At 42.1% G+C, this 25,210-nt stretch overlaps 1 protein-coding gene across 1 annotated transcript in view; it reads left to right on the top strand.

Moving 5' to 3' along the window:
• CNTRL (centriolin) overlaps positions 1-22,147 on the top strand; it is a 28,914-nt gene extending 6,767 nt beyond the window's left edge. Inside the window, exons 8-39 of the mRNA XM_054393641.1 lie at positions 1,343-1,496; positions 2,145-2,365; positions 3,067-3,243; positions 3,328-3,462; positions 4,251-4,396; positions 4,725-4,905; positions 5,824-6,003; positions 6,292-6,471; positions 6,990-7,106; positions 7,510-7,654; positions 8,394-8,533; positions 9,029-9,198; positions 9,438-9,744; positions 10,049-10,257; positions 10,423-10,615; positions 10,990-11,120; positions 11,252-11,392; positions 11,498-11,624; positions 12,101-12,265; positions 13,075-13,234; positions 13,913-14,028; positions 14,994-15,211; positions 15,596-15,753; positions 16,013-16,086; positions 16,735-16,923; positions 18,214-18,439; positions 18,729-18,934; positions 19,203-19,343; positions 20,354-20,623; positions 20,729-20,791; positions 21,415-21,618; positions 21,886-22,147. Coding sequence (XP_054249616.1) covers positions 1,343-1,496; positions 2,145-2,365; positions 3,067-3,243; positions 3,328-3,462; positions 4,251-4,396; positions 4,725-4,905; positions 5,824-6,003; positions 6,292-6,471; positions 6,990-7,106; positions 7,510-7,654; positions 8,394-8,533; positions 9,029-9,198; positions 9,438-9,744; positions 10,049-10,257; positions 10,423-10,615; positions 10,990-11,120; positions 11,252-11,392; positions 11,498-11,624; positions 12,101-12,265; positions 13,075-13,234; positions 13,913-14,028; positions 14,994-15,211; positions 15,596-15,753; positions 16,013-16,086; positions 16,735-16,923; positions 18,214-18,439; positions 18,729-18,934; positions 19,203-19,343; positions 20,354-20,623; positions 20,729-20,791; positions 21,415-21,618; positions 21,886-21,984 — 5,343 coding nt within the window. The 3' untranslated portion in view covers positions 21,985-22,147. The remainder of the gene's footprint in view (positions 1-1,342; positions 1,497-2,144; positions 2,366-3,066; positions 3,244-3,327; positions 3,463-4,250; positions 4,397-4,724; positions 4,906-5,823; positions 6,004-6,291; positions 6,472-6,989; positions 7,107-7,509; positions 7,655-8,393; positions 8,534-9,028; positions 9,199-9,437; positions 9,745-10,048; positions 10,258-10,422; positions 10,616-10,989; positions 11,121-11,251; positions 11,393-11,497; positions 11,625-12,100; positions 12,266-13,074; positions 13,235-13,912; positions 14,029-14,993; positions 15,212-15,595; positions 15,754-16,012; positions 16,087-16,734; positions 16,924-18,213; positions 18,440-18,728; positions 18,935-19,202; positions 19,344-20,353; positions 20,624-20,728; positions 20,792-21,414; positions 21,619-21,885) is intronic.
• Positions 22,148-25,210: the final 3,063 nt, after the last annotated feature.

Below are 25,210 nucleotides of genomic sequence, written 5' to 3'. Positions count from 1 at the left end.
GGCAGCGGGAGCTCCGGCCCCTCCGCTCCGCCGGCGCTGCGGGAGCGGAGGCGGACGGGGATGATGGGACACGCTACTTGTTGCTTTCTGTGCTGAAGATACCGGTGCTGTAGGCAAATGAACTCTAGGTTTGGGGTGGGGCGTGTTGCAAATGCGATCGGAGGAAGAAAAGACAAAGGCAGCGAAGCTGTAAGTGTTGGGGGTTTTAAACAGAGCTCTGTGACATTCGGCAGCTGCCGCTAAATGACTCAGCAGCAGGGCTTCTGCTCGGGTTTTACTGGGTGAAATGCCCCCTTCGGAAGCCAGATGGTCGTTTGTGTTTGACGAGGTGACAAGTTGAGCTGTACTAATGTGAATGCTGCAAGGGACTTCCGGTTCAATACATCCAAAGTGTAGAAAGTTCTGGTTTTTATCCACTACTTCTGTTATAGAAGCAATTTGATAAGTGATTTCTAAGATACTGAATTTAAAATTTATACTACTGGCTCAATTTATTTTTTCTTTTTTTGAGTAGCAAGAAAAAAAATGCTGCTCAAAAAGTGAGTAGTAACTGTTATCATGGCTATAAGTATAATTCTGTTTGTAAAATTATGACTATCATTCTGTTTGTAGAATTATATTATGACTACAGTTCTGTATTTTCCCAATTTTTCTGACAATTGAGTTGTTTGTGGTTGATTGAATACCAGTGGGAAACAGAGCACTATATTGTGGTGATAACCATGGTTTGTATGCAGCTGAAACAATCACCCTAATTCATACTGAATGCATCAAGTCCTGACCAGAGTCTGTGTGAGCTGTGGGGACAGTGCATTTCCCAGGAATATTTAAAAAGCAAAATAAATCTCTTTAAGTAAATCTTGGCTATAAAGTTGCCCTGGTTGCTGGCTGGTCAGAGTTTTCTTTTGTGTGGTGACCTGATATGTTCTAAAGCATCATCTGCTGTGAAGGCAATGCAGGATGACAGGATTAAAGCTTCTGAAGTAATTCATGTTTGTTCTTGACTGAAAGAGAGAACAAAAAGTAGACAGGAAGAAAGGTAGTAGCCCTGAGTAATAGTTTATAAATGCAGGCTTTATTCATCGTGCCTGGGCAAGGTGGAGACTGCTCACAGTGCTGTTAGTCACGCAGGGTGCTTGTCTATCTGGGATTCTTTGTGGTTCAGTAATGAGGAAAAATAACCAAAGAAAACCCCAAAATAACCAAGCACCATAACATACACTGCACTTGTGACTTTTACTGCTGGTACAAGACATTGCAGAACTGAGCTAAAATACTGACTTGACTTCTTAAATCCATATTGACCTTGTTCCACTTCACCTTTCCAAATGTTAATGTACAGGCTCACATGAAAGCACAAAAAACAAGTAAAGAACAGCAGTTTGATGTAATGAACAAACAGTACAGGCAGCTGGAGAGTCGCCTGGATGAAATGCTCTCTAGGATTGCAAAGGAAACTGAGGAAATTAAGGACTTGGAGCAACAGCTCACTGATGGTAAATGTTTCTTTTTCTCTTGCAGTATATTTTGTGTTTAGTCTAACATGACAATTGAATTGCAGGTTCAGATTTGTTTATCCTTGTGTAAATGAAATGCAGAATGTGCAGGAAAAGGTTCAAAACCTTTCTCAACTGATCTAAAAGGAGGCTTTGGGTAATTTTTTTAATATTATTTTTAATTTTGTTTATATTCACTTCACCTTCATGTGGTTAAGGGAAGTGGTTTACAGAGATGTGGGTTATTTGCTTGTTCTTAACATAGTAAGTCAGTTTTCAAAACTTATCCCCAAGATTATTTATGCACTTACTATACACCTGGTCTGTGTGAGAATAAATATCTCAGAAAAGCATATGAAAATAAAAACTGGAACAAAATTAGTTTAAGTGTAAAGGTAGCAAATATCTTGGACAGTGGGCAGGAATGCACAAAGAACTGCAGGTTCTTTTTAATTAGGGCAGGTTAATACTGTAGTATGGGAACTCCTATCCTTAAAACACAGCACAGGTATTTTCTGGTTGAGTTCTAGTTACTCCTTGTTATTAGATATTTCAATAGGTGAACAGCTTAGAGAAGATGAAGAAAGGCAGTTTTGTTTGTTTGGTAAGTAAGTGTGGTTTCCTAACAATCTCAAATTTGTTTTGCAGGTCAGATAGCATCAAATGAAGCACTGAAAAGGGATTTAGAAAGTATTATTACTGGACTACAGGAATACCTGGACAGCGTGAAGTGTCAGGCAAAACGGGCCAATGATGAATGTAAGGAGTTGCAGAAGGATAAGGAATCTTTGCTGCAGAGATTGGCAGATCTAGAGGAGGAGAGAAACAACCTGGAAATAGTTGCCATGGATGCAGAAAATATGCGAAAAGTAAGGCTTAATACTGTGTCTCTTCCCAAATTCAGATACCTAAGAATAAACCTTACGGGAAGTAAATAACCAAACGGGGAATGGCAAAGCACAGTTCTTGGATAACATTTTGGACACAACTTCATAATATAATTTTTTTTGGCTATAACTTCAATTAGATCTTCCCACACACATTAAGAACAGAATTTGACCTTTAAAGCCAGTTGCAAGAGACGTACAATCGATATGCACTTTGTGGAAGATGTCTCAGAAATTCTGTTTTTACCTTTCTGATGTTGCTAAAAACGGTTCTCAGTTTAGTGAGTTGTGTCAGTGAAAACTGGCAGGACACTGGCTAAGGATGTGCACATTATGAACTTGCATCTGTCCTATCACCAAGTTACTGGAGAACTGATGAATTCTGAAAAACTTAACGTAAACCTTAAAACCAGGGACAAATGTCTATCACTTTAAGTTACACTTTTCTAACTTGAGTGTAGATTTTTTTTGTACAGTCTGTCACAGCAGTGTCATTGACCTCACCTCTATGTAGCGGTGCCACCTACTTCACGTTTTAATGGTCAGTGAGTAGGGTTAGTGCCTCTGTTTTGATCTGTTTGCTCTCACACTGATGATGAGTAACAGAGGAAGAGTGGCAATATACTTTAAAGAAATCCTGCCTCTCTTGTGCACTTATTTCTAAAGTGAATATAAAATTCCAGGAAATTTCAGTGCTAGAGGGGGCACTCCAGGAGCAGCGAGAAGCAAACGAATCGCTTAGAGAAGCACAAAGGGACATCAGTGCCTATGAGGCTGAACTGGAAGCCCAGCTAAGAGACAGGGACACTGAAGCCAATCAACACAAAGAAGAACTGGAAAGACTGAAACAACTCAGCCAGGTGAGAACAGAGCTCTTGTGCTGCCCAAGGGATAATCTACCCCAGGACTAGTGGAGACAGTAATCAGGTTTTCTGTGTTTGTAGATGGAATTGTCAGCCCTGCAAGCTGAACTTGAAAAAGAAAGGCAAGCACTAGAGAATGCTCTGACCAAAGCACAACTAGCAGAAGAGAAGGAACAACAAAATTTTAAGCTTCTGTCTCAATTCAAGCAACTGCAGGTGATGTACTTGTTGTCTTTAAAACCTTACCTGATACGCAGTATGTTTCTCCACTCCCTCAAAGGCAAAGTGATCAGAATTTTAAAGGATTCTATATTAATCTTGTTTGAAGTTCATTAGTATTTATGACTTTTCTTCACTTTAAATTTCTTGTGCAGAGACCCTAGTCCATGTCTTTTTTTCCTGTCTTCTAGACATTTAGATTGACCTTTGAAATTATTTCAGAGCTGTTCAGTTATATTGCCCAGGGAGTGCTAAATTGTTGTATCTAAGTTCCCACAAGCTTCATTGAATATATCCAAACTATTTGAATGCAGAAGAAAAAACTGACCCAATGCCTAAAGCAGAATTTATTGCCTCTCTTCAAAGCTATGATTCTGAGGAATCTACTTGTCTCAAAACAATAATGGCATCCAAGTACAACAGGCAATAGAGCTGTGATCCTTGAAGTCACAGATACCTCATGAACTGCATAGGTAGTTTAAGGAAAGGATAAGATCATTTTTCAGCTGGCATTTAAATACCTTTCAACATAAAGGCAACTGAAAGGCAAACATTGTTTGGAGTGTTCTTGTTTTGTTGATGATATTGGTTCAGGTCACACTGAAAAAACCCTGTTTGGAATCTACTTACAAAACAAATGACAAAAAACAACCCCCCAAAAAACCAATAACAACAAACCCCTCCAACTGATCTAGATGTTAAAAATTTTAGCTTTTGTTGTTTGTACATGTTTGTTAATTGTTGTGTGAATAGTGGTTTTTTTGTGTTTTTTTTTTTTTTTTTAGGGAGACAACAATCTCCTAAAACAGCAGCTTAAAGATCTTCAAAATCAGCTGAATCATGCAGTTGGTAACTTGATTCATCCTGAGGAAGCCTTAGCTCGAATAAATGAACTGAAGCAAAAGCTTCAGACAGGAATTGGAGAGATAAAGTGAGTAAAATTATAAACAGTGTTAGACTTGAGCATGTGTAAGTGGTTAGCAAATGAGAGCAACAAGGTACATGTGCTGCATCCTCCTGAGTGCAACTTGGGGCAGTTCAAGCATGAACTTACGCACCCTGTATTTGTTGAGAGCATCATTTGAGCTCAGTAAGTATAGTGCTGAGGGAAATAGATGGTACTGAATAAATAGAGCCATGGTGGAGGCAGATCTGCGCAGTGTAATGCGTTCAGTGCTGCACCTAAATGAATTTACATTGGTCTCATAATGTAAAATCAGTGGATTTCTGTCTTGGCACCTGTATTGTTTCTCTTTCAGATGTCAGAATCCAGCTGATGTTTTAGGGAAAAGCCTTGCAGATCTGCAGAAGGAATGCAGTGACATCGCTGCTGATGCTCAGAGGGAAAAAGAGAAAGCGTGGGCTAGACAGAGGCAATTGCAGGAAGAAATGGCATCCCAGCAGGAAAAACTGGAAGAAGTACAGGAGAAATACAGACAGGCATGTATCAAAAGGAAGAGTAAGGCAATTTCAGCATAGTCTCAAAAATGTAACTTGCAGCTGAAGGATGTTTCACTACCGATGTATCTTTGCTACTCTCCATCTTTCAGGAGAGAATAACTTTACGGAGGTGGACAAATTCAGTACATTTGCTTGTCAAAACCACAGTGACAACACACATCAGCAGGGTGCTGCTACTTGTGATTAGAACAGGAGCAATACATATTAGAGTGCACATAGTAATTTTCATTCTAAAGAAACTGAATAGCAGGCAAAAGCTTCTGAGGAGACAAAACAATTAACTGACTGCTTCCACCCTGTGTATACTGTGATACTCTGGTTAAAGTAGTGAAATATGTCAGCCATTCTTGCTTTCCTTTTGAGTGTTAAATTGGGTGCTGGACAGGGCACATATGCTCCTTTTGCAACCTTGTGTTGGTTTTTATTTTATAAAGCTTGTAAAAAATGTGGTGTGGAGGAGAAGGGTTTCATGGGTGTTAAAAGTTCCATAAGCAACCTCTAATTTTAGCTGTATGGCAACAAGAAGAGAACCACCACCTCCTGGTGTTCATGTAACAATGGGTCTGAATTTATTTTTTTTTAAAGTGATTTTTGCCTGATTATTTGGTGAATTAGTATTTAGACTCAATTGTATGTCTCAGAGGCAAAAAATAGTTGAATTATAGGTAGAAAAATAGAGCCAGTAACCTATTCTACTACCAAAATCACTTAGGCACTTTTGAAATGTAATAGTTAGAGTGGCAAAGAATTTCTTTTTTCTTTCTCTTCTGGTCCAATTTGTCCTGGTAACTACACTTGCCAGAAAGCTGTTTCTTTACATCATACAAATAGGTGGCTTTTAGGTGAAAAAAACCCCACATTTCTGGCTACTTATTCTAACTTCTTTCACTTTTTTAGGTTAAAGCTGAAAACAGGCAAAATAAGAACAGGGTCCATCAGTTAGAGAATGAAATCCAACATTTACATGAAAAAATAAAGAGCATGGAAGAAATTCAGGGCCTTGCTGATCAGCAGCTGCAGGAGGCAGATGAAGAGAAGGAGACTATTCTTGCTCAACTGAAAAATTTAGCAAAAAAGGTAGGAATCAATAAGGACAAACCTGTGCACTCTGGGTGCTCATGACAAGAAGATTCAAAAAAACTTCTGAATTACTTTGCTTTCTGTGGTAGCTCAAATACAGGAAGGAGCACAAAGGTCTTTCTTTCCTTTAAATTTCATTGGTTGTGCTTCAGTTTCTTTTTTCCTGTTACTTCTAGCCATAAGATACAAAATGAGGTATGTGTGGGGATAAGTGTCACAACCAACAGAAAGCCTAGCTTTCACGATACTTTTTACTTACAAAACCTATCATTTCCCTGATTCCAGAAAAAAATAGAAGATGCCAGAGCACAGATGCAGTTTGTCAGCCTAGATAAAGAGCTGAAGGAGGTAAAGAGAGCAGTTATCACTTCAGATAAACTGGCAGCCACAGAGCTCTCCATTGCTAAACATCAGCTACAGGCTCTGCATGGGACCGTTCTCAAAATCAATCAGGAGCGAGCTGAGGTAAATGAACTCTGAGAATGAATAGCTTGTGTATAAGTAGTGGTTTCTAGTGCCACATTCAGCTTCAAAGCTTTATTCTGAATTGCCCTGCTGCACAGGAGCTCCTGCTTCAGACAGAATCTTCTTGAAATGCAGTAGATGAATGCCTGAGTAAGTCTGGGGATGGACAGGTGTGCTTGCTGTGTGTTAGTTAGGTGAGGGAGGGGCAAGTTTAACCTCTTAATAACTGAAGGTCATGCAATAACCAGTACATTGTTAAATAAGGGACTGTGAAAATTTGTTCTTCCACCTCACGTGTTTTAAATATGCGCCCATTTTTGGCTCCATAGTAACATCTCTGTAGAAATCCTGTAAAGTTAAAACATTATTTTACGTAAATGTCTGTTCTGGAATTCCAGATACTGGCAACAAGTGCTGATGCTTCTTCTTAGTCAGCTTTTCACAAAGCTGTATGAGACATCTGCAAGCTTGTGAAATATTCTTTCAAACTGAAGCTCAAATGAAAAATTCCATTTCAGGAGATGGAGGAAGCTGAAGAGTTCTGTGCTAAGGCAGCTCGTGCAGCCCGGGATCTTGCCAGAGCAGAAGCAGAAATAGAATTGTTACAACAACTCCTCAAAGAGAAGGAAGAACAAGTAGGTTGCAGTGATGTTTGCTCTGTATTGTACAAGAAGGATTAAACACTTTGATATTTGTTTAGTGAATTTATGAAATGCCATATTTAGAGGCTTCTCAGCTGTTCTTTTTCCTCAAGTTTTCCCAAGTGACAGTTGTTCTTCCATCCTCTGACATCTGCCAAAGAACATGGGAACTCCACTGCCTCAAACAGCTGATTTTTAAGTAAAACTCACTCACTGATTTAGATGCCTTTGTGTGGCAATGTCTGTAAATCTCAGTCACAGGAAGGAGTGGGAAGAATGTTCTGATGCAGCAATGGTACACTGAGTGTTTTTGTAGGAATGGGTAGGCATGTTTGAAAGTTTTGATGCAGTCTAAACTGAAGCACTTTGTTTTGATTTAAAATCATGTTTTAAATAGTTTCAGCATGAAATGGAGAAAGCTAGTGAGAAGACTGTTGCATCAAGCTCTCAGAAGTTTGAAATTGATAAATTAAATGAAGCTGTGGAGCAACAAAAAGCAGAACTTGACCGTTTAAGGTGGTTGCTGGATAACATTGGGACAGGTAATCTCTCTTTCTCTCCATGGCATGCAGATAAGCATGGATGCAGAAGACTGAACTTACTTGGTTTTCTTGGTTTGTGATCTGAGAAGCTCCTCAGAACTCTAGAAGTTTATTTTAGGATCTTTCCTGTATGGTTCATGTACAGATACATCCAGTCCTTAAATCACTGTACTCAAGTGGATTCTCTGTATATTAAGCAAACAGCCAAAGTGCAGTTCTGTGAAGTGTATGGATGGGGTTTTGCTGCTTCAGACATGAAGACTGAAGGAAATGGGTAGTTAAGGACCAGCACTTCAGGTTTCTAGTATTGCCTCTTGATCTGCCATATGACCTTTGGAAACTGACTTAAATCTTTCCTTACTTTGAAAATCAGAATGGCAGTCTGTTAGTTTTCTTTAGTTTATACTAGCAACACTCCATCCAACTCTTTAGAAAACACTTAATTGTGCTGTGCCTTCAGTTTACGCTGCTCTAGGACATGGTCAGAGATCTGTATAGTAAGGAAAAATGAGAAGCAGTACATGAACTTGGGTTTTGCATTTCTGCAGTCTTAAAATGACAAATAAGGGTCAGTCTGTATCCACATCACTATGTAACAACCTTTAGTTTGTTCCCCCAGCAATTCAGTTTTTTAATACCCTTTCAGATTAAGAGGATAACAGTGAGGGGAAAGGCTGAATGCAGTATTTATGACTTAACTGTTTGCCTTATTTGTCTGTAAACTGTGGTTAATTTACAGGTAACAAAGATGAAATTGACAGCTTGCAAGATGAAATTGCAGCACTCAAAAACATGCTTTCGAACCAGAATGATTACATCAGTAGTATAGCAGATCCATTGAAAAGGAGGGGATACTGGTATTACATGCCATCATCACAGGTTAGAAATAAAAATACTGTTATGTGGAAAGCCATTTGATATGGGAAGGTCTGTTCTGCACTTGCTCAGTCTGGAAGAAACATAAGAAACAGCATTAGCTGGCATGTTAAGAGACATCCTGAAACAACAGACAGACAAATGTTCCCTGCTAAAGCCTGGTGCTGTGAATATTACAATCTGGTGAATGTAGTATTTGGAGACAACTATTCCAAGTGCAGTAATGTAAATTAATTTAGGGAAAGGTTAAAAGAGGACATTACAGACAGACAGTTACTGCACACCAGAGTTTGTTTGAACAATATTTCTTTTAAATTCAAATTGCTCTCTTCTAAAGTAGCATCATGCTCGGAAGCAAGAGAAAGCAGAGTTATATACATCCTGCTCTTGACAAAAATGAGTGCTTCAGAAATGTCTACAGCAAATATGTTTACATGATTGTCATTTCTAGATGAACACATACAGGTTGTTTTGGGTGTTTTGTTTTTTCTTTTTTAGGCTTCCACTCCTGCTTCCCGCAGCACTAAAGATTCTGGCATTTGTCTACTCTGTGGCACATCCCCAGCAGGAAGAGGGAGTGGTCAGGACAGGCAGTACAGGAAGGAAGACTTGCCCAGTCAAGGAGGCTGCTGGGTTTATTCACCAGTCAGAAATTCTGGTAAAGGTAAGTCAGTCTCAGGATCTCAGAATGTTTAGGAGCTTACTAAAGATGGATTGCTTAGAGCTCACAGTGAAATTATCTATGCACATGAGTGATTTACAGAAGTTTATTACTGTTGAACTCATTAATCACCTTAAGCAGTGCTTTTTATATGTTACATAGAATTTAAAATTGCATTGGAAGAATATCTTTTACTGACAAAAAAATATGAAAAATGCCCTCTTTTTTTTATCTCTGTAAAGATAGAAGAGCAAAAGGAGATTGTGAAAGAAATGAAGAAGTTCCTGTTCCTGAAGAGCCTCCCTTTGTACCACCCCCTGGAACAGTTATCTACACAGTCCTTCCAGAAGGCAGCCCTGTACCTGAGGGAACTGTGGTTTATGGCCCTCCTCCTGCAGCACCAAGTGGAGCTTCAGTTGCTCCTGGGTCTGTTATTTATGGCCCACCTCCTGTGGGAGCCCAGGTTGTTTATGGCCCTCTTCCTCCAAACTTCACTGTCCCACTGGTTCCTGTTGGAGTGCTTCACTGCAATGTGCCTGAGCATCATGATTTGGTAAGAGAGCTGAAAGCTGCAGGTTTAACCATAGGCAGCTGACTTACAAACAGAGGAGGAACATCTTTTAATTTCACAAAAAATGCAAAACCCTCTTAATTTTAAAGATCAGATTAGTCTAGCTTAAAAAAAAAGAAAATTAAAAATTAAGAAGTCCCTGCTGGGTAGGTTGTGGATCTGAGGGAGCTTGCTGAGAATGCTGTGCCTCAGTTCTGGTCTTTGCTGTGTGTAACTGCTTCTGTGTCTCAGGAGCACTGCAATAGAAAACAGGTCCTGATTTTGCTGTTCTGTTCCCTGTCTGTAGGAAAGTGAAGTCACGAGGCTGGAAGACACTGTGTGTTACTTGAAGTCTCAGAAACACAAAGAGAAATGGTCAGAGGCAGCTGAGCATAAATGCAGAAAAGAGGTGGAAAAATTGCATCAAAATGTGGAAGAACTTCTGCAGGAAAGAGAGGAGCTGGAACAGGAAGTAGCAGAGCTGCGCCAAGCAGCTCAGAAACGTACCAAACGCAGGTGAGGCTTGCACTGGGCTGCATGGGAAGGAAACATTTTTTTTCCCCCCAATAAAAGTCAATTTTTACTCATTTACAATCAATGTAAACAGACCAGAACTTCAAGAGGCTCTGGGCCTCTGGCATTTTGTATTTTAATTTCAGGCCTTCCCTTCTGACCTTTTAGGGACTTCATTGAAGGGTCTGCTGATAACCTGATTGCAAAATTGCAGTTAGAGAAGTCTCTTAGGCATCATGAAGATATTGCAGATGAAATTGAATGTCTAGAGAAGACTCTTCTGAAACGACGAGCAGAGCTTAGAGAGGCAGACAGGCTGCTTTCAGAAGCTGAAGTGGAACTTGGGAGCACAAGGGGGAAAGTAAGTAAAGCCATAAGCCTAAGTGCAGAAGGATTTACATGTGTTAAGATTAAGCAGAGGATTTTTGTTTGTCTAAGCAGTTTACTTTCACTTGGATAACCTGAAGCCTCTTAAAATGCTTCTATGTAAAAATAAGTCATGGGGTAGCCTGTGCTAACAGAAAATGCTTCAGGTGTTCCTAAGGAAAGGGAAGTTTTTCTGCTGTGGGCAAGAGAAGAGAAAAGGTTCTGCATCTTTGTACAGAGGGAGAAAGCTCAGATGGCATATTCAAGCCAGGAGGAGGTGGTCTTTAAACAGTTAACCTGCAGATTATGAATGTGGAAAACAATGAGGTGGAAATATATTTTCTCAAGAGTCTTCACTTCTTGCTCCAGACTAAGGACACCGTTCAGAAGTACAACCATGCCAAAGAGCATTTGTCCTGTACTGAAACTGAGGCAAAGGAGCTGGAGCGGAGGGCTCAGGACATGGCTGTTAAACTGGTGAAAGCAGACCAACAGTTAAGGTACACCCTTGTGGCTTTGTATCAGAGGGGCATGAGGAGAAGAACAAGACTCTTCCAAATCTCAAAATACTGCTTTTGGAGAGGGAGAGCAGTTAAAAAGTTAATATTAAAAGCCATAAATGCTTCTTTAGGTTATTACAGGCAGATACCAGGGATTTAGAGCAGCATAAGAAGGAACAGGAAGGTATTTTGAAGGAAATCAGCAAAATGGTGGCTGCAAAAGACTCTCAGTTCCAGTTGTTAAACCAGAAGATAGAAATGCTGACGGAAAGGTGAGTTTCATTTAGCATAAGATGTGTTAGGTAAACTAAGGAAGTCTTCCTCCAATAGGCTACTGCCTTGTTTCTCCTGAGTCATGTTTTTGTCCTTACTGTCAGTCTTCAGAAGCTTCAAGGAGATATTCAGGTTGCTGAAGGTAATGAAGAACATCACCTGCAAATCCTTAGAGAGGCAGAAAGCCTTCTTCAAGGCAAGAAAACTGAACTGGAAAGGTTGAAAGATCAGGTAAGGCTTATCTTGGCCACTCCAGACTATCAATTTTGTCGGTTTTGGTGTAATGAAAGCTGAGAAGAACCTTAAGTTTTGAACTGCCTTGCCTGAAGAATTTAATTCTTAAGTTTATTTTAGTGTTGGCTATTTGAGTTGTCCCTGTTTCGTCTCATAATATGCTCCCCATCTTGCTGGTGTTTCTGAATAATAAATGTTACTGCAGAGTTCCCTGTGAGAGTCCTTGCTGCATTTCAGGAAAAGAAACAACTCCCTGAGGTACAGGACTGCACTGCCGAGACCAGAACTCAGTCTTTAGTGTTGGCTTTCTTAGAGAGAAATGAATAAAGCTCATTGATCTGGTGGGATCCTCCCACATTATGATTCAGATCAGTCTCTGGCAGGGACAGCACACTGTTGGTTCTTCTGTGTGTGTAACTACAGAAAGAGAAGCCTTCAGATGCTGCTTCTGTTCAACTTCTTCTCCATTGCAGATTACTGCTCAGCAGCAAGAGCTCTTGTTTCTGGACCAGCAGTTAAATCAAAGAAAGGAAGAGCTTCATGTCCTTCAGGACTGTATTTCTCAGAAGAAAGGTGACCTCAAAGAAGCTCTCCAAGATGGAGAGACTGAAGCAAATGAAAAACTGCGCCAAATAAGAGTAATGTGTCCAAATGAGTTTAAAATTCATTCTGTCTCTGAAGAACAGCAAAAGAATAGAACTATAGAGGAAAAAACAACCAAAGAAACAAAAAAAAAACACCAAACCAAAAAAAACCACAAAGCCGAAACAAAGTTTCCACAAATCAGTTTTGCTTTCTACAACCTGCCAAAGCCCCCTGAAAAACAGGACAAGCCAGCCTAAGGTTGGGGGTGACTTAAGAGCTTGGTCCAGATGCACAAATAAGTAGAACTCCCTGGTTCCAGTAATAGTTACAGACTTGGTCCCTTGAGAACTAAGTCACATTAAATAAGTGTCTCTGCATGACTAAGAGTTGCTAAGACAAGCAGCTGCTAAAGCAAACCAATCTGAGTGTGTGTAAAACACAACAAAGCTGGCATAAATCAGCTGTCTCCATCCCTGTTTACTTAGAAGGGATCGTGTACTTCCTTTCTGAAATGAAAGCAAAGTATTAAGGTTAATTGTATTGGGGGGGTGGCATTTTATCTGGTTTTAATACCTGTTACTCACTCAAATAGCCGTGTTATGGTCAGATTTGGAGCTCAAAATCTTTGCAAGATTACTACTCTGAACTGTCAATGAGCAAAACTTTAAGCTAAATATTAGGTATTTTTTATTTATGCCATTAACTGTAACTATAAACACTGGAATTCAACTGACCACAATACTCTTGACAGATGTTTAAAATACATATATATTATTTATAAATATATACATCTGTTTAAAGGAAAACTTTGCTTAACATGACAAATACTGGCATTCCTTGTAACACTGATGCATTTCCACAGGAAATAAAGCTACTTCTGGAAGAGCTTAACGTTGAAAGGAAGAATCTGGATGTCCAGGTGAAAGAGAAAAGAGCACAGCTTTTGTTCATCAAGAAAGATATTGGAAAAGAGGAAGAAAATCTTCAAGGAATACTTGGGCAGATTGCCAAGCATAAGATGGGTATGGCCCTGGCCTTGTAGACAGGAATTTGGGCAGTTTGGAAAGAAATGCTCTGAGCTCATAGTTGTGTATTGCTGCACTCTGCTGCTGCACACTCTTGTACAGTTCTGTGAAGGACTGCAGAGAGAAGTTCCCTGTGTCCTGGTGGTTGATGCAGAGCTTAAGTTGAGGCAGTGCTTTGTGCTGCTTTGTGTTTGGGATGGGAACTTTACATGCCATAGAAAAGCTGTTGGCAGGACTGATCAGCTCACACTGGAGCACTGTGTGGTCAGGAGACATGAGCTAAGTGCTGCATTCACAGAAGAATTAAACGTCAGGATGTGTGTGGAAGTGGAGGAGACTCCCTTCAAGGAGTTGTCTCCTGGCAGATTGTGGGAAGTTTAAGCAGCAGCAGTTTGCAGGTTTTGTGCCTTCTGCAATATTTTCTTTCACTGTTCATCAGTCAGAGGCTCTATCCTGACTGACTCCCTGGACAGCAGGAGAGCAGACCTAGGGACATGGAACTTGCTAGTAGAGCAGCATCAGATGTAATAGCTGGTGTGTCTGACAGCAGTTGAGCACATGGAGATTTTTTTCCAGGGATGGTATCGGTGCAGCACTTCTTAATTTTTCCTTTTTTTACAAATGCACTATGTCTGATGTGTTTCTAACAACCTTTTATTGCTTTCACCTTACTAGAACTGAAACATGTTCTGGAAATGCTGGAGCTTGAAAATAATGAACTTCAAAGTTTGAAACTACAGCATGACCAGAAGGTCAATGAGCTAGAGAAGACTCAGCATACAATTCTAGAAGTAAGTGTTTCTCCTGTAGCTACTACAGTGACTGAAAGAAGAGATCTGCTTGTTCTGTGATTGCAGACAGAGTCCCTACACTTTAAATCAATCCATTTCTAGTCTGATGGCTGCTTAGCACAGAAAAGTCTGCTTAGCCCCTTTAAAATAGTGGAGGGTGGGGCATGTGTGCATATGAGGGAGAACAATGACTGTAGAACAGTGAATGCTGTTCTCTTTGTGTCAGCTTCCAGAGTGGTTTTTATCTGGATTCTGTCTGTGTCCTTACTTGCAAAAAGGGAGTTAGTAAACTGTCTTCCACGCTCACCTGGGCAATCTCTACCATTTTAGCTCAGCTAGTCTCTTCTTTTTTCTGACAAATACAGACATTGAACTTCCTGCCTGCTGGTGGCAGAGATCAGCAATATCCCTCTGGCAGTCTCACAGCCAGGAGAAGCCTCCATTGCTCAGCTGTGCAGTTCCAGAAAATCTAACACTTGTTTTATGAGCATACAGAAAGAGATACTACCTGCAGCTTACTTGGAAAAGTCTTCTCCTCTTCTCTTTGTACTCTTCCAGTGAAGGACAGGGAAATGAGGGACTAGATGATATGCTTGGTACCTTCCTAGTATTATGCTTAAAATGGTCACCTTCCTGCATCACCTGAGCATCTCACAGCCCTTAGTGTCATTCTCTCCAAATCCCTGCAGTGGAGGGACGTGCTGCTGTTACAAATGGGGGTGGGAAATGGTGGTTAAACTACTGTGGAACAAAGAGCTGCACTCCTGTCTTCCAGTCCTGCTCAGGCTCATCTAGATACACTGTGAGCAGTTCTACCTCTCTTAATGCAGCATTTGCAGGGCTGCTCTGGCCTGCAAGTGATCTCTGTGAGTGAAAGGTTTTCAAACTGCTGCAGCTAAAGATGTTCCGAACTTGTTCTACTTCTTGACCGCGTAAATTGTCGTTGGCAATGCCTTCTTTTGCAGGAGAAGTTAAAACTGGAGAATATTCAGAGATTATTTCAGTGTCAGCAAGGGGAAGTAGCTTGGCAGGAACAACGACTTGAGAAGGACCGGCAGGAAAACGAACATCTGGTTTGTCAGATGCGCACTCTGCAAAACAACATCGAGTCTCTGAATAAAGAGAAGGAAAAGCTTGAGGAAGACTGTCAGAGTTTGGAAAAGAAGTTGTCACAAACCAGAAGGTGGGAAGAATATCTTTTCTGCAGAGATCAGAAACGCTGGGTGCCTTGAATGTCTGTTAATCATGGTTAGAAATGGAGCTGTAACTTGGAGGTACCCAATTACACAGAATGTGCTGTTTCCTGTATCCTGCAGAGCTTTTATTTTAAGCAGGCTTACAGAAAATAGTCAGCAGTGAAGCTGATGAATGCAGCAGCATTTGTTCTGACATGGCAGTGCAGTGAGAAGTGGTATGACAAGCAAAACATTAAGTCATGGAATAGGACAGCTGTCCTGCTCTTGTGACTACTGGCCAGTGTCCCCTTGAGCTGAGTGAACTTGGACTGAAATGCAGTGGAGTCCTCACCAAGTACTTCAATAAACCAACAGTGTTTTCACATTTACAGAGACTTAACTGCTACTGAAGAGAGCAGCAGGACTGCACTGTCCAACATAGAAAAAATGGAACTGGATGTCAAAAATCTGCAGCAGGAGGTAGATCTACTGAGCAAACAGAAAAAATCACTGCATGGAGACACTGTTGTTGTACAGAAGGACCTTAAAGGTAAAGATCAATGTTGGGGCTTAAATTGTGAAATGTTTTAAGAGAAATGTGTTAAAAGACACACTGTAATTGTACTGTGTGATATTAAATATCTCAGCATCCTCAAATACCTAAAGGCAGAAAGTATTCAACATGTCAGAAAGATGGAAATTCTAGAAAGTGTTTTTCTGTTATTTGTTCCTCATTGATGAAAAGAGGTAACATTTGTATGGGTAGTGCAGACTACTCACTGAAAATCTGTCACTAAATCCTTTTCTAGAGAAAAAGGAAGAACTTGAAAGACTGAAAGGAGAGTTAAATGACTCCAGGCAGCAGCTTCACCTAGTAGAACAGGTCAGTTTTGGTGAATGACGTGTATATCACAAACATGTGTTCTCATCTGTAAGTGTAAATATATCCACATAGTGGGTAGCTTGTAACATAGGAACCAGAGGTGTCATTTATCACACCAGTTTGCTTTCCATCACCTGGTTTTATCTAGGCACTTGCACGGATCCAGACCCTTGCAGTGGCTGGTTTATTGCCTTGTTCTTGCTGAGTTTGGAGTGCTTTGGACCCCAGCTGATACTTCAGTAACCAAATAAAAATCCTGTTCTGGGCCTTCAGTTTAAGTGGCAGCTGTGGTGACTTCTAGTTGGGCTGTTAATGCCAAGGCGGAGTGTGTGGCTTTTTATAGTTTTGGGGTTTGGATTGTTCAGTTTGATGGCTTCTAGGGTATGATTTTTGGGTATATTTGTGTGAGTTTCAATTTATCTTCTTTCTAGAAAGCAATCCAGACGGAGACAAAAATCACCAGGGTTTATTGGGTTTTCCTGGCTTTTTATCTGGTGGTTCTTCCTGTGTTAATTCCCTCAGTGGCTGGTTTAATGGGAGATAATCTTCAGAGTGATTAGGGGCGCTCAGTGAAGTTCTTTCCCATGTCAGCCTTTTAGCCAGGGAGCTGACTCTCACCAGCTGGTGATTCTATATTTTATATTGCAGGATTTGAAAAATAATACAAGGCATAAGGATGAGCTGCTGAGAGAGCAGGTGACCCTGAAAGAAGAGATCCGAGAGTATTTAAGGAAACGTAAGGATTGCCAAGAGAGGCAGAAGAAGAGGGAGAACCAATTGCAACAGCTCCAGGAGGAGATTGAAGACAAGGAAACAGAACGAGCCAGACAAGAAGCAGTAAGAGCCTTGCTGACCTGCCTCGCTTTCTCCTGACCTCCAGGAATAATTCAGGCCAAAACGTTTTGGGTGCCAGTTTACAGCTAATATAGCAGTGCTTTAAAATCATGAAGCCTCATTTTCAGAGGAATAGGAGTGAACAAAAAGCTCCAGCGTTCAGTTATCTTAGCAAAACGTGGTGTGTCAGAACAAAGGACTGTGCCTTGTTGGCAGGGTCATCTCTGAACTGATAACTGCTGCAAAGAATCAGCACTGAGCCCTGAGTGCAGGAAGGCCTGGTGCAGGGGCTGGCACTGTGCAGAGAGTCGTGCCTCAGCTGCTGCTGTAGCTGGTGTGGGTGAGAAGATTATTCTCTAGAATTCTGTTCTGTCAGCTGCCAAAATATAGCAGCTGGACTTGGTTCAGAGAACTTCTGTTCCCATGCTTCCTCTTGGGAGAAGAGCAACCTCTGTAGAGTACCTGAAATGATATGGTGGATTTCATGTGAAGTGAATTAAAACTTAACTCCCTAATTCCAAAACTAAGCATAAAAAATTCCAGGGCTGTATCCTGAAGTTTCCTTTTGATTTTGAGTGGATCACTGTTGGCAGCTAGTGTTCTTCTCTTATGCTGTATTTCTGTGCAAAGTCCATCAGCTGTCCATGAAACTTAGGGATTAATCATATATTCCTGTAATAAAATAACTTATGTTGGCTGAGTAGTTTCAACAAAGTGTTAACCAAAAGAAGAACTGAGGGAGCTGTACTGAAAATGAGAAAGAAGGAAAAGTGGTAAACATTTGTCGTCAGCAGGGAATATTAGACTGCAGTGCTTTGCAGTTTATAGAATCATAGAATTATTTTGGTTGGAAAAGACCTTTAATACTGAGTCCAGTCATTCTCTAACTCTACCAAGGCTGGTGCTAAACCATGTCCCTCAGTACCACATCTCTGCATTTTTCAAACACCTTCAGGCATGGGGATTCAGCCACCTCCCTGAGGAGCCTGTGCCAGTGTTTGAGAACCCTTTCAATGAAGAAGTTTCTTCTAATGTCCAACCAAAACCTCCCCTGGTGCAACCTGAGGCCATTGCCATCCTATCACTTGTTATTTAGGAGAAGAAACCAACCTCCACCTTGGTCTAACCTCCTTTTGGGGAGTTGTAGATTGGGGTTTCCCCTCAGCCTCCTTTTTCTCTCGGCTACACAATTTCTAAAACGTCTTTTGGTGCTGCTGTTTGTTCTCATGGAGTTGTTTCTAGTTCAAGCCTGAAGTGGTGGTTTTGTTTGTTTCTGTTCTGGGGTTTTGGCAGATTCTTCATCGCCTCAAACAACATTTGGAGCGTGAAGGGAAAAAACTGGAAGAATGTACTGCAAAAGTGAAGGACCAGAGAATGCTGTTGGAAAAGGAACTAATAGACCAACAAACAAAACTGGAACAGGCAGTAGCAAAAGTAAAGCTGGCAGAAGAAAACCTCAGGAAGCTGGAAAAAGAGGAGTCCCAATGTGCAGCACTTGAAGAAGTCATCAGGAAAAGCAGTAAGATTCATTGCCCAGAGTTGTTGCCATCTGTGGGTTCTAGTCTAAAGAAACCAAACAATTCTGCTCATCCTGCTTGGTTTTCAGTGCAGGAGGACATGGCTTGACTCTCAGTCACTCTTAAACTGACTTGCTCCCAGAACTGAGATTCTAAAGCCAGGTGGTGGTGTCTGCTCTCACCTTTTGTCAGTGGTTTTATAAATGTTTAAAAAATACCTACTGTGTGTAAAGTATGAGATACTTAAATGTCTCTGCTAATCAGGGTTGGTTTTTAAAATATTAATTACAGAACATCAGCTCTCAGAAAAAGAATTCCAGTTACAACAGAAAAACAGAGAAGTGCAGACTCTTCAGAAAGAACTGGAAATCTCCAAGTCTGAGCTAAACCATCTCCAAGGGCAGATAGCATCAGAGAGGAAAAGAGCAAAAAAACAAATCCTGAGCCTGAAAGAAGCAATGAAAATGCAAAAGATGCAGCTTGAGAGAAAACTGCAGGTAAGTCCTGGTTGAGGGGAGAGTGTTTGGGGTTTTGGGTTATTTTTAAACAGATAAATGGCAGAAGGAGAAACAAATAATGTGTGAAGTTCATGACTAGGCAGAACCTGAGGCAACCAAACTCTGGTATTTCTAGATGGTGCAGCAGAACACATCCCTAGTTACTCTTGTTCAATGCTGCTTCTGCCTTTTGACTTGAAGAAACTGTTATGTGGATTTTCCTGCAGTGGATGCTCACAGTGAAAGGGAATCTTTCTGCATTTCCTAGGAGCAAAAGCAGGAAAATGCCTGTTTGCAGAGTGAAATAGCAGCTGCTGAACACACAGCGCACGCTAACAAGGAAGAAGCCGAGTGCCTTAGGAAGGACCTGGGCCAGGCCCAGCAGGACTATGTGGACCTCCAAACCCAGGTATCACCCAGTAGCTAAGGCCAGGCAGGTCTGAGGGGAGCTGTGCCTTCCAGACACAACGATGTTGTATTGCTTTGAAATCTCCTGCTGCTTTAGCTAGAAGCAGACCTACTGAAAATCGCTGTGTGCTTCTCCCAAGCCTGGGAGAAGTTAAGCTCGGCTAGCAATCAGCAGGGTGAGGCAGCTCTGTAATCTCAATTAAAAATGAACAAGCCAGCTCTAGCCAGGCAGTCACATGTACAGTTCTCAGTGCAGGGCCGCCAGGTTCTACAGCAGTATTTCATCCTTCAACCCTTGAAGGCATGCTTACCTCTCCATCCTGTGGTGGGGAATTCCAGGTGCTGAAGCCAGTGCAAATGGATCAGTCCCTCTTGCCCAGTAAAATGATGCCTGACAAGGAGACTGTGGTCTGTGGAGGTGTGGGCTGAGGGTGGTGGGGACTAGTCTGAGCTGCTGGTTAAGAGTAACTGGATTCGGGTGTTCCCAGGATCTGTAGCTAATGCACCACAACATCTGAGGTCAGCTTGATCCAGGCACTGCTTCAGTCGTGACTTATGGATCTGTTTATGTTAAGTTTGGTAATGGGAACTTGGCATAACCAGAGTCACAATTTATGCAGATCACTAAATGTTACCAACTCATTAGTACCAACCTGGGCCAGCATTTTCTCCTTTTGATACTCACTTTAAGGGATGATTCCACGTGGTCCGGCTCCTTCTAGTCCTTTAATAAACCCTTCATAAACTGCTACTAAGCCCTTTAAAAACGGGGTCCTTCAGAGAAGAATGTTGTTAGCAACTCAAAAGACTCGAGGTCACTTCAGTGACTTCTTAATCATCTGAGGGGCTTCAGAGGCAAAGGTAATGGCAGTACTACAGCTGATGTGTCCAGAGCTGCTCTGAATTTTGATTGCAGTACTCAAAATGCAAACACTTCAGAAGCAAGCCTTGGCCAGTTGTACAGGAAAACCTGCCTGGTGCATGTGTAACCTTGACTGTTCTCTGATGCAGGTTAAAGCTCAAGAAGACCTGGAAAACAGACAAAGGGAAATGGAGAATGCAGCAGTATTGCTTAAACTGGAGGTTGAAGATGAAATCAGGATGGATTTTAAATCTTCGAGTCCATCTTCTTCAGAAACATTGGAGGATGTGGAAGCATCTTCTGAAGTACAGGGCAGCCTGCAGTGTGAGTCTGGTAGCTTGGAGGAGACTGATCTGTTTGCTGATAAGAGACTCCCCTCCTTGGAAGAAAAGTTGAATTTTTCTAAAGTCTTCTTAATGGTAAAAACCTTAAAAGGCAACTACTGCTCATGCTCTGGCTGAGCATGTTGGTGCTGGTGCCTGTAGCTGTAACACTCAGTGCTGAATGTGCTTCTGTTCCCAAAGGATGAACAGTGGCGTGGAGAAGCTCTCAGAGAGAAACTGCAGCATCATGAAGACCGTCTGAAGGTGACACATCTTGTCCCAGTCACACCCATATGTCCACTGGGGCCCTTTAGAAATCACCCAAACAACCTGGGGTGGGGGAATCCTCCTCCAACTCTGGCCTGTCCCTTCTGTGCTTAGTGACTAGCAGCAGGAGGAGAAAGCCCAGCACCTGCATGCTCTATCGAGTAAATTAATTAACAGCTAATTGGATTTTTGAGCATTCCAACAAGATTCCCTTGTTTACATCATAGTGTGGTGTATTAGCAGCCTGGGGATGACAGTTCAGGAGCAGCAGGGATCACTTGAAGCACAGGTGATGGCCAGGCTCAGTTAGAACAAGGCTGCTGGTGTTTCTTCAAGCAGTTCATGATCACGGCTATAGCAGTGGAACTTAGAATCATAGAATCAGTCAGGGTTGGAAGGGACCACAAGGATCATCTGGTTCCAACCCCCCTGCCATGGACAGGGACACCTCACACTAGAACTTGTTTCTGCCTTGGGAGAAGTACTTAAAAATAACAACTCCATGGCTACCTGCTTGTGGTTTGAGACTTCACATCACATCCCTTTCAAGGTCATCAGACTTTTTAAACAGCCTTGACCATTGCCCCTGTCTGGGTGTCATTAACTAAGGATCTCTGCAGGCTCAGCTGCGGCAGTGCATGTCCAAGCAGGTGGAGGTGTTAATCCGAGGGAAACAGCAAACAGAAGGCACCCTGCACAGCCTGCAGCGGCAGGTGGATGCTCTCCATGACCTCATCAGCAGCACTTCTTCAGATTCGCTGGGTTTAGCCCAAAGCTCCAGCTCAGTGTCTCTTCGTGAGGCTTTGAATCTATCAAACCCTCAGGTAATGCTCTGGGAGTTGTGGGTTTGGTGGTTTCAGTCACTTGTAGGTCACTAGTGGGTATTGTGTGGAGGCAGGGCAGGGGCTGCTGCTCACATTGTCACTGAGTTACTCTGGCAGTGCCTCACATGTTAGAAAGTGTAGGTTTTCCTCAAAGAGTTTGGGTCTTTTATTCTTCGAAGTGCACTTTTGTTTTTTAAAGAGTACCATGTCTGTGCTACTGGAAGACACCACTTTATCACCCAGACTCACTGTTCCTGCTTTTCCTAGGCCATGCTGACCAGACTCGCCCACATCCCCAGCAGGCAGGACAGCGTCCCAGTGGTGTCACCGATGATGCGTTCCTGCTCCCAAGGGATTTCCCAATGAAGACCAGAGGTGGGACACGAGGTCAATCCAGCTAGAACTCTGAGTCAGGGGCATTCTGAAGGCTGAGGCTTGTAGATGGTGGTAGCCCAGGGCCATTGTGGGTTCTCAGATGTGCTGTCAGTTCCCAGTGAGCACATTCCTGTGGTTGGTGTCCTGGCACTTGATGCTGTTTTGGCTCTTAACATGTTTATTTTCAAACTAATTGCTGGTGAGAGCTGCTTGTAAATCTCACATGGCACAGAAGTTAGTGCTCAGTTGACCAGTTTAAGCATTAAGCTGCTGCCATACTTCAGAGTCACAGAAGGCTAGGGGTTGGAGGAGACCTCCAAAGGTCATCCAGTCCAACCACCCTGCCAGATCAGAAGCATCTTTCAGTTATACTTCTCTGATTCTAATACAGGCAAAGCCCAGCATCTAGACTTCAGTCACAGCTGGTTACAGTACCAGGCTGGTACTTTACTGTTCTGTAATGATTTAAGTTAAAAATTACTTCAGGAGTTGCCATGCATTGGAAGAAAAGCTTCAAGTACAGATAGAGCTGCTCTGGGAGCTGGGCTCTTTGGCCAGTCAGAGCCTCCCCACAGCTGTAAATGGTGTCTGTGCTGCACAGCAGCTGAAAAGGCCACTCCCCAGGACCTTCCCTCATGGCTCCTCAGACATGTGCCATCCTTCAGCGTCACCACTTTTGAAGATGTCTACCTCACTCCTCTGCAGCCCTGTCAACAAAGGTGTTTGCCACTGTAACATGGGGCTGGCTGCAGGGCCTGCTCTGTACTGTGAAGTTTGGGTACGACTGAAAACCTGAGCTTTATTTATACAAGTTGGTTTTAAAAAATATTTTTAAATGTGGATCTAAATGTATCCCAACTCCTATTTAAGTGCAGGATTTTGTTAGTTTCCACTTTCAAGGAAACTTGTTAACAAGGACAGAGCTCTCTGTCCAGTTACCTGTTGTCAAATGCATGAGTGTTTGCAATACAATTATTTTTGAGTACTTCCTGAAAATAAACTTTGTTTGTTTTTACTCAAGGTTGGTTGGTTGTGTTTTGTTGTTCTAAAGTTGCTCTCAAGGACATTAACTTGTGGTGTGATGTTGTTTCTGGATGAGGACAGCAGCAGTGAGCTCTGACCCCTCTAGATCCTAGTTGGAAAAAGTCAAACTTGTCCATATCGGTATTTACATTGTTTTATTTATTGTAGTACTGGCTCCTGTTTGCGAGTCCTCTGCTGCCTGCCCTTTGCTGCAAGCTTAGCTGCATCCTTTTTCTGAAGCATGGGGGCATGGTTAATGGTTCTGTAACAAAGTCAAAAGCAACTTGCTCTCAATTAGTGGAAAAAATGCTTTGTAAAGCTTTGAAGCAGGAGAACAATGCATGGAAACAGGACCTATGGCCTCCTTACCTGGAAGGGCAACATACAACGCCGGAGAACAGGGCTGTCCTAAGGAACATCTCTTTAGTCTAGCAGGAAACATGCACAGGGACTTCTTCCCTTGAGACAGGCTTTGACACCTTCGCTATGCAGCAAGTGTCACAACCACAGCATGTTTCACTGGGAACAAACCAAGCCCTGGCTTCTTCCAGCTACAGCCCAGCTTGGGGCTCTAGAAAAGCCTTTGTGAACAGCCTGTGAGGCTTTAATCACGCAAAGGTTAAAGGCAAGCAGTTAAAGCACCAATAACACCACTACAAGGAATTCTTGCATAACCTCCAATAGTGCTCATGGTCTTTTTCCACCAGAGGCCTGACTGCAGGCAGCCAGCAGCACCTCCCTGGCAGCTTTTGCAGGTCAGCTGCTGTGGTGGGTGGAAACCAGCAGTGAGTCCCTGGTAAAGAGGTCCATGGCACAAGCCCCCATCAGAAGTCCCACCATAAGCAGAAAGGGCCTGAGCAAATGACACAGCAGCAGAGTTTATCTAGATACAGGTACTTTATTTACAAATATTTAGATTAATAGCATTGTTACATCAAATGAGGAGTACAGCAGTCCAAACAAATCCTTTCTGTGACAGAAACAGAAGACCTACTGTAACTAACTCTGGAGTACAGGTATTGCACCTCAACAAGCTGTAGTCATTAGAACATTGACTTCATGTCAGCAGCAGGTTGTGGTCCCTGGGCAAACCCCTTGGTGGTGCAACCTGGGTTTAAGCTGGATGCATTCATTAGCTTTAGATCTTGGACATACCCATCTACTTAAGAATATTAGTTTAAAAAAGGACTAACCAGACAAAACAGAGGGACAGTGCACAAGTTACCCAAATCCTATTGTCTGCACATTCCAGTTTTTGGCTTGTATTTAACATTGACTGTACAATACTCTGGTACCACTGCTTACTTACATGTCCAAACATTGTAGTTTTAGTGTCTAGAGAGGGATTTTGAGACCACTTTGTATTTCAAGCACTGCAGCAAGCCTGCAGTCAGACATTTCATTGTGGTTAAGCATTCACCCCCTGCCATTTTAAACAACGTGGGATGTTTCCCAAGTGAAGCTCCATGTGAGATACATCGGCCCTGCTCACACCCCCACAAACCCCACAAGTGCAGTCACCACTCGGCACCTCCCTTTCCTACAAGCACTACAGGCTCTGGCACCCCATGAGGGACACACTCAAAAGCTTGACAAAATGCTCAAGTCTCAAGAAAAACCCTCACTGGGGACTGCTAAAAAATACAAGAGCAGTTAAAAAATCCCTAGAGAGCATAGGCCTTGTTGGACTGACCAGTTCAGCCTCTGACCATTCAAAAAGTTAAAGGTACAAAAGCAGAAGATGTGCAAGAGAACCAGCCTTTGGATACGGTGCAAGGCGAGTGCTGAAGCCCAGTAACGCGAGAGGCCCACTGAAGAGAAGCAGGTTATAGCACACTGCTGATTGCACAGGAGGGGTGAAGAGAACGACGTGGGAACACCACAGTGCAGAGATGAAGGACAGATTCCACTAGTGTTAATTTCTGCGTCGGGATTAGAGCTCCCCCAGCACAATGTCCACTGTTGACACCGAGCAGTTTAAGCCTATGTTAGTGATGTGCAGCCACATCGATTGCTGTACTAGAGGGGGGGCAGCATGGTCACGGATAGGTCATACTGTACAAACTGGTATTTTTCTTATATACTGTTCTAATGCCAGTAATCATTTTCTTCATTAAAATCATATACACAGGATGTATTTAACTGTTAGCTCAGTTCCTTCAAATTTTATACATATTTACGTTCTGTTAACAAA

The sequence above is a fragment of the Indicator indicator genome, chromosome 28 (genome assembly GCF_027791375.1).
Source record: "Indicator indicator isolate 239-I01 chromosome 28, UM_Iind_1.1, whole genome shotgun sequence".
In the NCBI taxonomy this organism is placed as follows: Eukaryota; Metazoa; Chordata; class Aves; order Piciformes; family Indicatoridae; genus Indicator; species Indicator indicator.
This window is presented reverse-complemented; position numbering and strand designations above follow the sequence as displayed.